This window comes from Pituophis catenifer, unplaced genomic scaffold (assembly GCF_029215685.1).
Source record: "Pituophis catenifer annectens isolate HBS135680 unplaced genomic scaffold, rPitCat1.0.hap2 SCAF_3, whole genome shotgun sequence".
Taxonomy (NCBI): domain Eukaryota; kingdom Metazoa; phylum Chordata; class Lepidosauria; order Squamata; family Colubridae; genus Pituophis; species Pituophis catenifer.
In genome coordinates, this window is record NW_027256883.1 from 116,617,390 (window position 1) to 116,631,096 (window position 13,707).

General features: G+C 35.7%; 1 protein-coding gene across 1 annotated transcript in view; it reads left to right on the forward strand.

Moving 5' to 3' along the window:
- HMCN1 (hemicentin 1) overlaps positions 1 to 13,707 on the forward strand; it is a 231,992-nt gene that overhangs the window by 68,791 nt on the left and 149,494 nt on the right. The window contains exons 11-17 of the mRNA XM_070939286.1: positions 1,733 to 2,008; positions 5,901 to 6,042; positions 7,038 to 7,165; positions 8,188 to 8,301; positions 8,807 to 8,965; positions 9,854 to 10,048; positions 11,753 to 11,851. Coding sequence (XP_070795387.1) covers positions 1,733 to 2,008; positions 5,901 to 6,042; positions 7,038 to 7,165; positions 8,188 to 8,301; positions 8,807 to 8,965; positions 9,854 to 10,048; positions 11,753 to 11,851 — 1,113 coding nt within the window. The remainder of the gene's footprint in view (positions 1 to 1,732; positions 2,009 to 5,900; positions 6,043 to 7,037; positions 7,166 to 8,187; positions 8,302 to 8,806; positions 8,966 to 9,853; positions 10,049 to 11,752; positions 11,852 to 13,707) is intronic.

Below are 13,707 nucleotides of genomic sequence, written 5' to 3' on the forward strand. Positions count from 1 at the left end.
ACCTATCATCCTAAAACTGTACATAACTATTGGATTACTCTACTGTGAACCTTCAACAAATTTCAAAAATAGTCTGCAATCAATTAGTTCCTGTTTAGCACGTTCAATCTATTTCATCTATTTCATCTATATTTACTTACACTATAGCCATCATTAATGTATAGCAACCAATAAATTTCCTTCAGGGGAATGGAGAAAAGATTACCCACCTATTTTACCTAATGAAAGAACAACAACCCAAGGAAATATCTGTAGAACTGAGAGTTTAATATTAATAATAATAATACAGATTAAAAAATATGACAAATATAATAACTCAGCTAACAAAAATTAATTTATAAATATTTTAAAATTACACAATTTAAGAATAGAGACAGAGTCATCACAACAGCAGGAGTTTTAACATACATATGCATTATATTAACATGCCTTCAAAAATAAAATAACTCCTATTAAGGTAGTCCAAAGGGGCTTTTTCCAAAAGGCAACTAGAATTTCTTGGGTTTTGCTTTGAAAATATTTTGCTTCTTACCCAAGAAGCTTCTTCATTTCCCAAGAAAGTCCAGCTGACTTTTGGAAAAAACCCCTTTGTGACAAACATGAGCTGCTGGATGATTGAGAATCTCCATAGATATCTATTAAGGAAGATAAATGGAAACTTGTAAATAAAAATAGGCAAAGTATGGAATTTGTTTAGTTTTGAACTGTAAGTCTTTCTAAAAACAATTAGTAAGGAAGAATGATTGAATGCCAATAATAGAGTGTTTATAATAATTCAGACAAATGATTGAATTGAACATTCTATGGATCCACTTTGTTAACAGAGCATATTTTCCTACCGTCTCCATAAGCTGGGCAGACTATAAAACTTTGATATTGAAAGTCTAGTAACGGAGGTATTTTTCAAGAGAGGTATTTTTTATTTTTAAAATATTTTTTAAAGCATGATCTTTTAAAAGAGAAAAAATAAACTTCTAGGAATATAAATTGTAGGAGTTCAACCAATCAGAAACTGCTTTTGTGCATTCTTGTGGCCACTAGAACATGTTCTTACTTCTCTGCTGCTCTCAATAGTTACATGTTTCCCAAGGTATCATTTGATTGATGCATGGAAGAAGCCATCTCCTCTTCCTCCACCATTAGAGTTTCCCATTAGGTGTTTTTTTTAAAGGAAAGAGTTCCTGGGAATATTACATGAGGTTACATTTAATATTCCCAGGAACTCTTTCTTTTAAAAAAAAACACCTAATGGAAAACTCTAATGGTGGAAGAAGAGGAAAAGTGTTAGAAAAGGTATAATTACTGGTAGGGGGTTAAGTGAGTAGACAAGAAAAGGTTTTGAGGCAAGAAAGAGGATCCAGCAGTGGAAGAGGTAGACGTGGTTCTGTAGCTACAGCAGATGAGATGACATGGACTAATAGCAAGAAAGCAAGTGAGAAGTAGAAGTAGCAATGAGTGCACAAAGGGTGAGATACTCAAACAAGAGTGTCTATGGAGATTCTCAGTCATCCAGGTCATGGTTGTCCCAAAGGTGCTTTTTTTCAAGAGGCAACTGGAGTCAGAGCTGAAGAAGCTTCTTGGATGAGAAGAAAAACCAGAAAGTCCAGTTGCCTCTTGAAAAAAGCACCTTTGGGACTTAAACAAAAGGGAACTCTTGCTTAATTAATTGAGAATTCGTCTTCTCTTTCGTTTTTGATCAAACGAATATTGTTTTTCTTGTTTTCCTGCACAGAACCTCCACCTGTCATACAGGTGCCTAACAATGTTACTGTCCCTCCTGGCAACAGAGCCATTCTTACATGCTTAACTATGAGCACAGTGCGTTACAATCTCACCTGGCACAGAGATAACAGGAATGTAAAACTCCTGGAGCCCTTGAGGATGCGAATGATGAGCAACCTCTCTCTTGAAATCAAAACAGTCAAAATCTCAGATGCCGGAGAGTATAACTGTGTGGCTTCTAATGAAGGCGGTTTCACCAGAGCGTCTGTATTCCTTACAGTGCAAGGTAACATGAAAAAAAAGGATATATAGTTTTTTTTAAAAAAATAATGCTTCATTGTTCTTTTTCTGTTAATGCCACTTTAATCTGTTTTACCAATTCTATTATTATAATAAATATCTTTTAAACTTAATAATAAGAATAAATTCTTATTCTTAAATCAGAACAGAACATTTTTTTTTGTTTGGAAGCATGGAATAAAGTGTGAAAGAATAATATTTAGGTATTAACATTAACATCGATGGTAAATGTAGTTCCTTCCTATAATTTAAACTTGAATATATCAAAAAAAATCAAACTACAAATATAACTTAGATCCCATATGGATCACAACCAGGACCATATCAACATGATACAAATAGACCTCAATTTGTGACCACAGTGTGTGTGTGTGTGTGTGTGTGTTTCAGAGGTGGTATTTAGCAGGTTCTGACCAGTTCTGGAGAACCGGTAGCGGAAATTTTGAGTAGTTTGGAGAACCAGTTAATACCACCTCTGACTGGCCCCTCTCCCATCTATTCTCTGCCTCCCGAGTCCCAGCTGATTGGGAGCAAATGGGGATTTTGCAATAACCTTCCCCTGGAGTGGGGTGGGAATGGAGATTTTACAGTATCTTTCCCCTGCTACGCCCACCAAGCTATGCCCATCAAGCCATTCCATGCCCACCAAGCCACGCCCACAGAACCGGTAGTAAAATTTATTTATTTATTTATTTATAATTAGACTTCTATACCTCTCTTCTCCCAAAGAAATTGAATCCCACCACTGGTGTGTTTGTATAATAAAATTAGAACAGCACCTGGAATAATGGGAAAATCAGCCTACAAAGCAAAGCAGGAGAAAGAGTAATAGAATTTTGCCGAGAAAATTTAAATATTTATTTTTTGAATACGTGAATAAAACCAGATGGACAACATCAAAATCAAGCTGAGAATATATTCATCAGGCAAAGAAATAAAAGTTCTTTTCAATAAGCAAAAAAAAAAAGGACCAGTTCTGGCCCCAGAATTGGAATTTACTGCAGTTCAACTTGTGAATTTATTCTTGAAAAATTTGTATTAAAAAAAACCAAACACAAATCCTAAGAAAACTAGACCAAAAAGATATGAACTCACCTGCATTTAATAATTCAGCCTCGTTCCTTGAAGGGATTTATAGATTATAATCACATTGGATTGCACCCAGAAGTTTATAGGGAGCCAGTGCAGCTCATGAAGTAGGGGTGTTACATGTCCATACTGAAATTCAGGCATATTAATTGCATCTCTGCATTCTGGACCGATTGCAAATTCTGGATAGTTTTCAAGGACAGCCCTATGTAGAATGCATTGCAACCATCCACACCAGCAGTGAACAAGGTATGAGGAACTCTGAGCAGGAAATTCCAACCCAAGAAAGAAAAAATGCTTGAGAAAATGTCTTAAATTGAAGAAGGAGAAGGAGAACCCATAGACAAAAGAATGATCTGGGAATGATCACAGTGTTGTGACATTGTACATAACCTTTTTTTTCTGTTTCACCATTAAAAAGGAAATATGCCACATGGGAGAATAATGCTATATTGGTGTTTTTTTTCTATCCTTGTCATTTGGCTACTGCTGGGATAAAAAAAAAACAAGGCTAGTAATTGCTCCAGATGTTGGTATGCTGGATGTTGCAGTATTTTTTGTTGACTTTTTGCAAGCCAAACCACTATAATATACAAAACTTATTTCTTAACCAAAGAACCTTATTTCTGAATATTTCATGTATTATGTAATAAAATAACACTATATTTGTCAGAAGAGGTGATGTTAAAGCACAGTGTGTACTTTCACATAAACCAATTTTAGTTTCCAAATGTCAGTAGAAGAGTTGATCTTCCTTCAACCCACAAAGCATTTAAAGCATCTCGTAGCCTGTTTCTGGCAATGTTTAAAAAGGAATTAAAATAGCTCAGGCAACATTCCACATGGCAGATCACTTCGGAACAATTCTGTCAGATACATTGAAAAAATATATAGATCTATTTGGATTTGGTCCCGGTCTTTCATTCTAGAACTGCTTAGCCTATCAGATATGTCTGTCTGCCCATGTTTTTAAAGCAGTGTAAGTCACCTTCATTGATATTTCCTGAAGTAAACTCATAAAGTATAGAGAACATTGGATATATGTAAATTAGTAGCAGGGTTTTGGTCTTGTGCTCATATGCTTGCTTTTCCTTAGTTTTGCCACATAATACACCCTATTAATCCATTGCAAACACAATTGCCACATGAGATCACACATCATACTAAGCCATTGTTTGCTTTAAGCATGCTTTGTGGAACAAACAACACTGGTCTAGTGGGTTTAGAGAACAGTCCTAATTAATAAAGCATGGTGAATATACCACAGCAACTAAGCCAAAATTGAACAAATCATGCAATGGCTTAGCATGATAAATAAATTCAGTCCCTGTGAAACTTCATTGTTTTTTAACCCTTTTTAAACAAAATGTAAACCAAATGGTTGAGTCTCTGGACACTGAAGTGTTCTGGATTAATTACTTATTTGTGTACCATATGTCAACAATGGAACAACACAGATTGACTGTTAATTTTTAATATAAACCAACATCCAGTAGACTTATTTACTCATTCTCTATCTGTGAATTGGGGAGATTAGTGATGTCTTCTCAGGAAATCCTTATTATTTCCAAGTTAGCTCATGGATTAATAGTTGATTCAATGAATTGAATCAACTATTACATAAAATACACTAGAATCAAACTTTTTACCACTGTACGCCGTTCATACCAATGTCCCTGTTACCAAAAAAGATTATGTTTTCTGGAAATATGTAGATGAACATTGGGAAATTGATATTCCCAGAACTTTAGTGAAAGCCCTTAAAGGAAGCCATTAGGTACTTAGTGAAAAGAATTCTTCCTGAAACTTATTTTCTTTTGGCACTGGCACAAATGAATGCAGATGGAACTCTCAAATGAATCTCAAGGTGAAAAAAAATGCTTTGAGATATGAAATACAATATTCTTAGTGTGTTGGATTAATATAGGATGAATTTAAAACAGGTGCCTTGGTGCCTTCCAAGGGAGCTATAGGTTCCTTTTAGATTGTCTAAGATACAGGCTTCATTTCCTTCTGATGGCACAGGTGAGCCTTTTTAAAAAAAATAAGAGTAGGCAGTAGGGAATTGGTTGGATTACCAGTCTCATACAGATCAGTGGTGAAATCCAATTTTTTTAACTACCGGTTCTGTGGGCGTGGCTTGGTGGGCATGGTGTGGCTTGGTGGGCGTGGCTTGGTAGGCATGGCAGGGGAAGGATACTGCAAAATCCCCATTCCCATCCCACCCTGGGGCCAGCCAGAGGTGGTATTTGCTGGTTCTCTGAACTACTCAAAATTTCCACTACAGGTTCTCCGAACTGCTGAAAATTACCAGTTCTCCAGAACTTGTCAGAATCTGCTGGATTTCACCCCTGATACAGATGCATTAATGTGATAAAATTGTTTCTGGATTTCAGGTTATAAGCATGGGAATTATATATATATATATATTCTCAGGTTTTCGCGGGTGTTTGTATGTAGGTCTTTGGTTATTCGGGTCTTCTCCCACATAAAATTGGAAGTGTCTTGGCAACGTTTCGACGAAGTCTCATTCGTCATCTTCAGGCTGCTGTTCTCGGCTTCGTGCTTCCAGGAGAATTGGAGGAAGCACGAAGCCGAGAACACCAGCCTGAAGATGACGAATGAGACTTCGTCGAAACGTTGCCAAGACACTTCCAATTTTACGTGGGAGAAGACCCGAATAACCAAAGACCTATATATATATTTTCATGTATGCAGAACAATGGATGCAAGGCGAAATGGCTTGGAAAATCATCAATAATCAATCTGTGTTCTATTTTATTTAACAGAGCCCCCCAAAGTTATTGTATCACCCAAGAATCAATCATTTACTGAAGGGTCTGAAGTATCTATCAGTTGCTCTGTAACAGGTTACCCAAAGCCAACTGTGGTGTGGACACATAATGACATGTTCCTTATGACATCTAACAGGTATGTTCAGGGTCTTTCTCCCCCTACCCACCAGCAATCACTGCCATCATTGAGAAAAAAAATGAATGAAACTCTTTTATCAACAATTTATGTCTATTATGAAATGTAATAAGGAGAGGTCCTTATTGTACAATTTCAGAACTTTGCTGGCCTGCCAGAATATACATAGACACTTCTAAGTATGTGATTTTTTTTAAGGATCATGGAAGGTGTTACCTGATAATTTGCATTGTCTGAATTTATATGTCTTTCACCCCTGCAAAGCCTATCTGAACAAACATGGGAAGGACCCATAAGCAGAAATGGCATGTAAATAGTTCTCAAGTTGTATGGCTAAAACAATAGGCAATAAGGGAATAGGATGGTGTTACAACAGAGCTGGTCAGGAGTGAGGTGAACCAGAATGAACCCCACCAAGTGACAATGTTAAAACAGGGGCAAAGCATCAGAGTGGAGTAGACAGTCTGACGTCCTAAGTATTTTTAAAAATCTTTTCTCTCTTTAGTCTTAACCAGCACAGCCAGTGATAAGGGCAAGGGGAATTATGTCTGAAATATTTCAAGGGTCTAGGCCAGGGGTGTCAAACTCACATCATCACGGCATTGTCACGTATTGGAACTTTCCCCCACTTCGCTAAACTGGGCGTGGGTGTGGCTAGCAAGTGACGCATCCGCCCCACAGGCCGGGAGTTTGACAGCCCTGATCTAGGCTATGTAATTAGACTTATGCATTTATCTTTTTCTTTTGCTGTGATGATTGACAATCTAAACACTAAGCAGTCTTGAGACTTTTTCAAACATCAACAACAGTCATTTTCTAAAAATTGCTCTGTAAATTATTTCATATAATATGAAATAGGCACATCTGCCCTTTACTCAGAATGGCGTTTGCAGAAATGAAAACTGCACTGTTTCAAACTGTTATGATGGTATTATTTTTTCTTTTTTAAAAATAATAATGAGTATCAGATTGACCTACCGATTTCTTATTAACAGGTACAGGTTAACTCCTGGAGGTACTTTAATTATAAAAAACACAGTACCCAAGGATGAAGGGGTCTATGGTTGTTTGGCTAGCAACGCAGCTGGAACGGTCAAAGGAACAGCTGGTCTCATGTACATTGGCAAGTATAAAGAACAAAATAAATAAATAAATAAATCACAGAGTGTAGTTGATTACTTCCTTTATTTGTTGCAAATTTCAATGGATCAGAATGTTTGTGGATGCCAGTGATCAGTATGATCAGTGTATGATTATTTGAACACTAAGGCAGATATTCACTAAGAACCCCAGAACAGCAGCTCAGTTATTGAGTGGTTTTATTTTTTTATCAGCCTGAACAACTAATGGTTGAAAATATTACATGAAAAAAAAATGGGATTCAAGATTTGTTTATTTTCAAGGCAACTATCTACCCAAGTATTCCGAAATGATTTCACAAGGGACTAATTCTAAGAATAGGCTGTAGGATATGTAAAAGATGTGTTGTGTTACTCTACTTCCTGGTTAAACTTTTTTAATTCTAGGAAAACTGGGAATCTGATCTGGAATCACCGTTGCTAGGTGATGGCAATACAGACATACAATGTATGAATGAGAAAGTTTAGATGAATCTTTCCATTGGCAACAAAAAAAGTTTTGACTCAAGAGAGCCGGTTTCATCTTCCATTAGTTAACTTTCGGCCAGCCACTCTCAACCAAACCTGCTTCATAGGATTGTTATAAAATATCAATTTATTTATATCCTTCCGGCTTCCTGGAAGTAAAGTAGAATATACATATGGTAGCTTCAAACTGTTCATAAAAAAGATTGGGTCTCCATTAATTTAGCTGCCCCAATGCATAAAAACTATATCCTGAACCAGCAATGCTAAATTAGAATATCAATAAAGGAAAATATTTGTAGCTCAGGGTTGAAATGAGGGGTCTTTGGTGCTCTCTGAGCTTGCTTGTTTTTTTTTGTTTTTTTTTTGCAGTTGTTTCATTACCCTAACTAGGTAACATCATCAGTGCTAGTCACAACCAAACTCAGAGAGCACCAAGGACCCCTCAAATTAGAATATAGATTGTACAATTTAAAAAAAAAAATGAAAAAAATGAATCTGGCATCTACATCTCTAATGCTTCTTTTCTTGCTCCTTGTAGAAGTCCCTAGGGTGACTGTAGTACAAAATGAACTTCTGATTGCCCTTGGAGACACTTCTATAATGGAATGCAAAAGTACTGGAGTCCCACCTCCATTGATTAAATGGTTTAAAGGTAAGTGAAGGAAACTGAACTAATTTTAAAATGTATCTATCGACAATGTGATGACTCTGTATGTTGTTTTGTTGTTTAAATGCATTTACCTATTTCCCATAAATTAAAAATTATAGTATCTTTGGACAACTTGAAATTGACATCATAAATTAGCTAACATGAGGAGAAGCCTTCTTAAATATCTAGGAAAGAGGAAATGAGCATGCATGATGGGAAGAAAAGCTTTAAAAGCTACCAGTTCTACAGAGTACGCATTGGCTCATGTTCAATTTTTTTTCCCCTCAGGGAAAGTTTGATATAAACTCCATTGTAAACTTTAGAGAGATAATATCACTATATTTTATGAGTGCTTGTTTTCAACAGATTGGCAGATAGCAAAGTCTCCTGGACATTTATAAAACAATAGAACCATTATTCTGGCTCTAAGGAAGCTATTTAATTTCCTGAGTAGGTGTTTATTATTATGATTTAAACAAAAATTTCATTATTCTTTCCCTGGGTCTAGGGGATTTAGAGCTGAGGGCAACAGAATTTCTTATTATTGACTTCTCTCGGGGCACTCTGAGAATTCAGGAAACACAAGATCTGGATGCTGGTGATTATATGTGTGTTGCCACAAATGTTGCAGGATCTGCATCTGGTAAAATAACTCTGGATGTTGGTTGTAAGTATGATACTAGAACAAAGCAGTCAAATTAGATATTTTGTAAAAGTTGTGATCCATCTACTCTATTGTAATTTATTCAGTGAAGGATAATATTACATGAATATTATTTGCTATTATTATTGTCATCATATTAATTGATAGTCTCTGGTATTAATGTTATATTATTTAATATTATTAGATATTACTAATTATTGTATTAGTATTATTTGATACTATATGAATTTACTTTGTGTAGATGGAAAGTGATTCCCCACTGCTAGGAATGATTCCAGGTTTTCTTGTATCCTACTGTGCTGCTTCAGAGGATTTGCTAACTTTCAGGGTCATCTTTGAGAAAGAAAGCACATTCTACAAAGTATAAAGCAGAAACAATGTGTATCACCATGCAGCATGCATGTCTGTATAGTACCCCACTTTCTCCAAATACAGTGTATATTGGAGGAGTACACAATGTTTATAAGCATGTTTGAAAGTGCATTGAATTCTCAAATGTTCTTTCAAAATAATCCTGGAACCATGAGATTGAGATGATAGTATCTTCGACAGGGTTAGGGGTAATGATGAAGAGACAAGATGAGGCCAGAGTTCATGCCTGATGGGAAACTACCCATCTCACAACTCTAGCAGTAATGTTGCAGATCTATTCTCAAAGCATTTTAGCCAGCCCCCAAATTAAGTTAGAAGTAATCAAACAGACAATCAGCCATATCATGAGAACATGACGATATTGTGCCAATAAACCTAGACAAAGGCAAATGATTTATGTGCATGGGCTCTGAGTCAGTATTAAAGATTTGGGGTCCCTTATCTGATTTTAATTAAAAATACATTAAAATTGTATGGACAATTCTATGATTTTTGTCTTCCTCTGTATTCCTTTTATAGCTCCTCCAGTTTTCACACAAGAACCTAGTGATGTATCTATGGACATTGGCTCAAATATAACATTGGCTTGCTATGTTCAGGGTTATCCAGAACCGAAGGTGAAGTGGCAGCGGTTGGACGGCACCCCACTTTTCTCAAGACATTTTGCAGTTAGCTCTGTCACTCAACTCAGAACAGGAGCTCTTTCTATTCACAGTATGTAGACACCATCTTATGTATTAAGAAATACATAAGACTGTTTGTGGGCTCATTCAAACATCTGTGATAGTGTAGTTTCCTCCCATCCCCGAGTGCCTGTAGAGGAAAACTTATTGGTATGAAAAGCACTCCCTCCAAAACCTACCTCTGCTAGTTACTATTGCTGCCTACACATACTACAATATGGTGTAGATGCAGGGCAGTAATTGGTAGAATCCATACTAGCCTTTTCCCTTCAACCAAGTACCAATTACTGAGGAGAAAATAAATCATCAATGGCTCTCCTGGGATGGGGTGGAGTCTATGATCTCCTCCCTCCAATTGAAATGAGCCTTCCTGTGAATACTGTTTGAGCCTGCTTCCTCTTATTTTTGATGTTTATCCTATGGTGCAGAGTGGGTTGCTACCGGTTTGCCCCAGATCTGGTGAACTAGTAGCGGTAGTGGTGGGGAGCTCCACCCACAAGTGAGCCAGTAGCGACGAGTTTTGAAACCTGCCCCTGCTATGGTGCTACTACATATACAGCATTTATTTTAGAATAGATATTTCCATATCTGTGCTGCTTCTCTATTGAGGGGGCACTTAAATCTCAAGAAATGCAACTGATGGAATAATAGAATGATTCAGTTTATGTTAATCAGATGGAGAGAGGAAGAATATTTTATACTTCCACCATAGAATTGCCTGCTAAATCCCTGAGGTCAGGAAATCACACAGCAAGCCTCCTTTTAATATGCATATACTCCCAAACTGAACTTCCTTGAATTCACCTTGACTTACTCTGAAGTCCTGGCCAAAAATGATAAGAATGGTTTGTCTACATCTGTCTATGTACTCTTTCTATTCAAAAAGGGAAAAAGATTAAGGAGCTGTGGTGGCACAGTGGTTAGAATGTACTATTGCAGGCTAACTCTGCCCATAGTGAGGAGTTTGATTCTGACCAGTCCTTCTAAGGTTGGTAAAATGAGGAACCCAGATTGTCTTAAGTGCAATTGCTATTAAGATCTGCCTTTTTAGTTTTGCTTATCAATGGGCACGTTGATCTCCTATGATTGATGTTACATAAGGCAGATATTTTTATGTTGGAACCCTTCCAATATATGAAAAATAACAATAGGCTATTGTTCCAATTGTACCAGCCATAGCAAAAATGGCCATGGAGATGCAAAATCTTCCAGCTAGAGATAGATTTGCCCTGAACCACTGGAGCTCAGCAAATTGTGAATCTCCAAAGACTTCTCACTGTCTTAACAGAATGTCTACACTGGAAGTCACCTGCTGAATTAGCAGGGAAAATGCTACTTTCAGAATGGAACACCTTAAACTAGCCTCAGCCTGACTCAGCATCTGCCTGGCAATCAACTAATAATGCAAAGGCTTGTCCTTTGTAGATGATTAGAGGGACATCTTCATAACCCAGGAAAATAATTCTGGAACAACTCTGTAATTGCTTTGAGGCTGTTAAAATGATGTGACCTATGTTTAGGTTTAGCTTAACATAGCTGGAAAAATAATATTTATTTTATATATTTATTTATTGGAATTTGTCAAACAAAAATGAGAACAAGAATAAGAGGATAAAAATACAACGATTCCAAGGGAATGTATATTTTCAGATGTATTTGTTTAAGGATAATGTTTTTAATACAAAATACTTATTGCTTGTTTTGTTTTCCTTTTAAAACTTCTATACAATTTTAGATTTATGGGTTAATGATGAAGGAACATATGTCTGTGAAGCTGAAAACCAGTTTGGAAAGATTATCTCAAGCCCAGCTACAGTTACTGTGACGGGACTTGGTAATGAATTGATTATATGAGATTTTGGCAATATTTAGCATAGAAATAAAGTGTTCTCCACTGGCTTTAGTGCTTATAGTGTGTGAAACAACAGCATGCTCTGACGTTATGTTTAAAATCCCATTTATGTTAAATCCAAACAGAATTTTATTTCTTTGGTAAATCATTTATTGACAAATCAGAGCAATAATTGAACAAATAAATAATAAATAAATCCACATTAGATTTCTTTTTGAAGAGCATTGGAATACGTATATATTTAATTTTAAATATAACGTATATGAGCTTGAAACCTTTTCATGAATATAAAGCAATTGTCCTTCCTTCCTTTCTTCCTTCCTCCCTCCCTCCCTGCCTCCCTCCCTCCCTCCCTTCATGAAAAGTTGGTTAATAATTTTATTAAGAATAATAAAGTGTGTAGTTGAAAAGGAGAAAGTGTGGATAATTGATGTAGCAATACCCAGTTGTAATAGAATTGAAGATTAAAGCATTGGAGAAGATGATAAAGTATCAAATTATGAAAATCAAAATTATGGCATAAACCAGTTATAAGGTCTCAGCACTTATCAGTACACTGGGTGCTATACCAAAAAGTCTTGGACTGCACTTAGAAAATCACTTAGAAAATCTGCACATTGGCAACATTTCCATCTTTCTACTCTGCTTGGATCTGCACAAGTACTATGCTAATACATTACAATATCCTAGGTTCTTGGGAAGAAATCAATGTCTATGAAGGCCAACATCATCTGTAGAACTGGCAGCTGTAATTTTACATTGAGTGTATATAATACTAATACTAATACTAATACTAATACTAATACTAATACTAATACTAATACTAATACTAATACTACTAATAATAATAATAATGAACCAAGTCCTTGGGAAGGACTTGATAGTGTGGATAAATGCCAAATCCAATCAAAACATCTGTTTGACTGTGTGACCAACCGTAATAAACAACCAAATAAAAATGGAAGTAACACATTGTAATAGATAATAGATTATTTTGGGATTCATGGTCTCCATACAGTATGAATATAATCAGTGGTTCAGTAGATTTATTTATAATTCAAGGTTAAAGTAAACCATTTTTAAGAAAAGTTTTGCAGTCTAGGATTTTTCTTAACTCCCTTGAGAAGATGGATTTTTTTTATTGAAAAGTTTTTTTTAAAAGTTTACACATATTTTCCCCCCTCCCACCCACCCCCCCCGGACTTCCCAGAGCAAATACAGGGTATGACATTTAACAAACATTAAAAAAACCATAAGCTAACTATCTATAGATTTATCTCCCTCTTGCACTTTAACTCCCCTTATTCATATATAATTTTAATTATTTAAACCAATTATTGCTTGAAAGTAATCAATCCAACTTCGTTCTTGTCCGTTCTTCAATAATAAGCAAGTCTTCTTTCTTCCAGCATTCTTCCACACAATCAGAGCCCAGTTACAGTTAACCATCAGATCTCCAACCCTTACATATATTAACACCTTAACAAAATATTTTAACCAATCTCAAATAAAATATATTGTAAAAACCTTATTTTTATTTTTTACCCCATAAACTTATATTAATTCTTCCTGAAAACATTCCTTGCTTAATAGCTTTGCATAAACTTATTCATCTTATTCTCTACAAATCCACTACGTATAATCAAATAACATCTTCACTATTTAATATCTATATAAAATATTGTCAAAAACCTTCTCTCAACCCTTGCACCACTTATATTTTCCTTATACCCCACAAGTTTATATTTATTCTTCAACAAAGCATTCTTTAATATAGTATTAATGTAATTTACAACAAAGTATCAAGGTTTAAGTAATAACAATATTTTTCTTTTAAC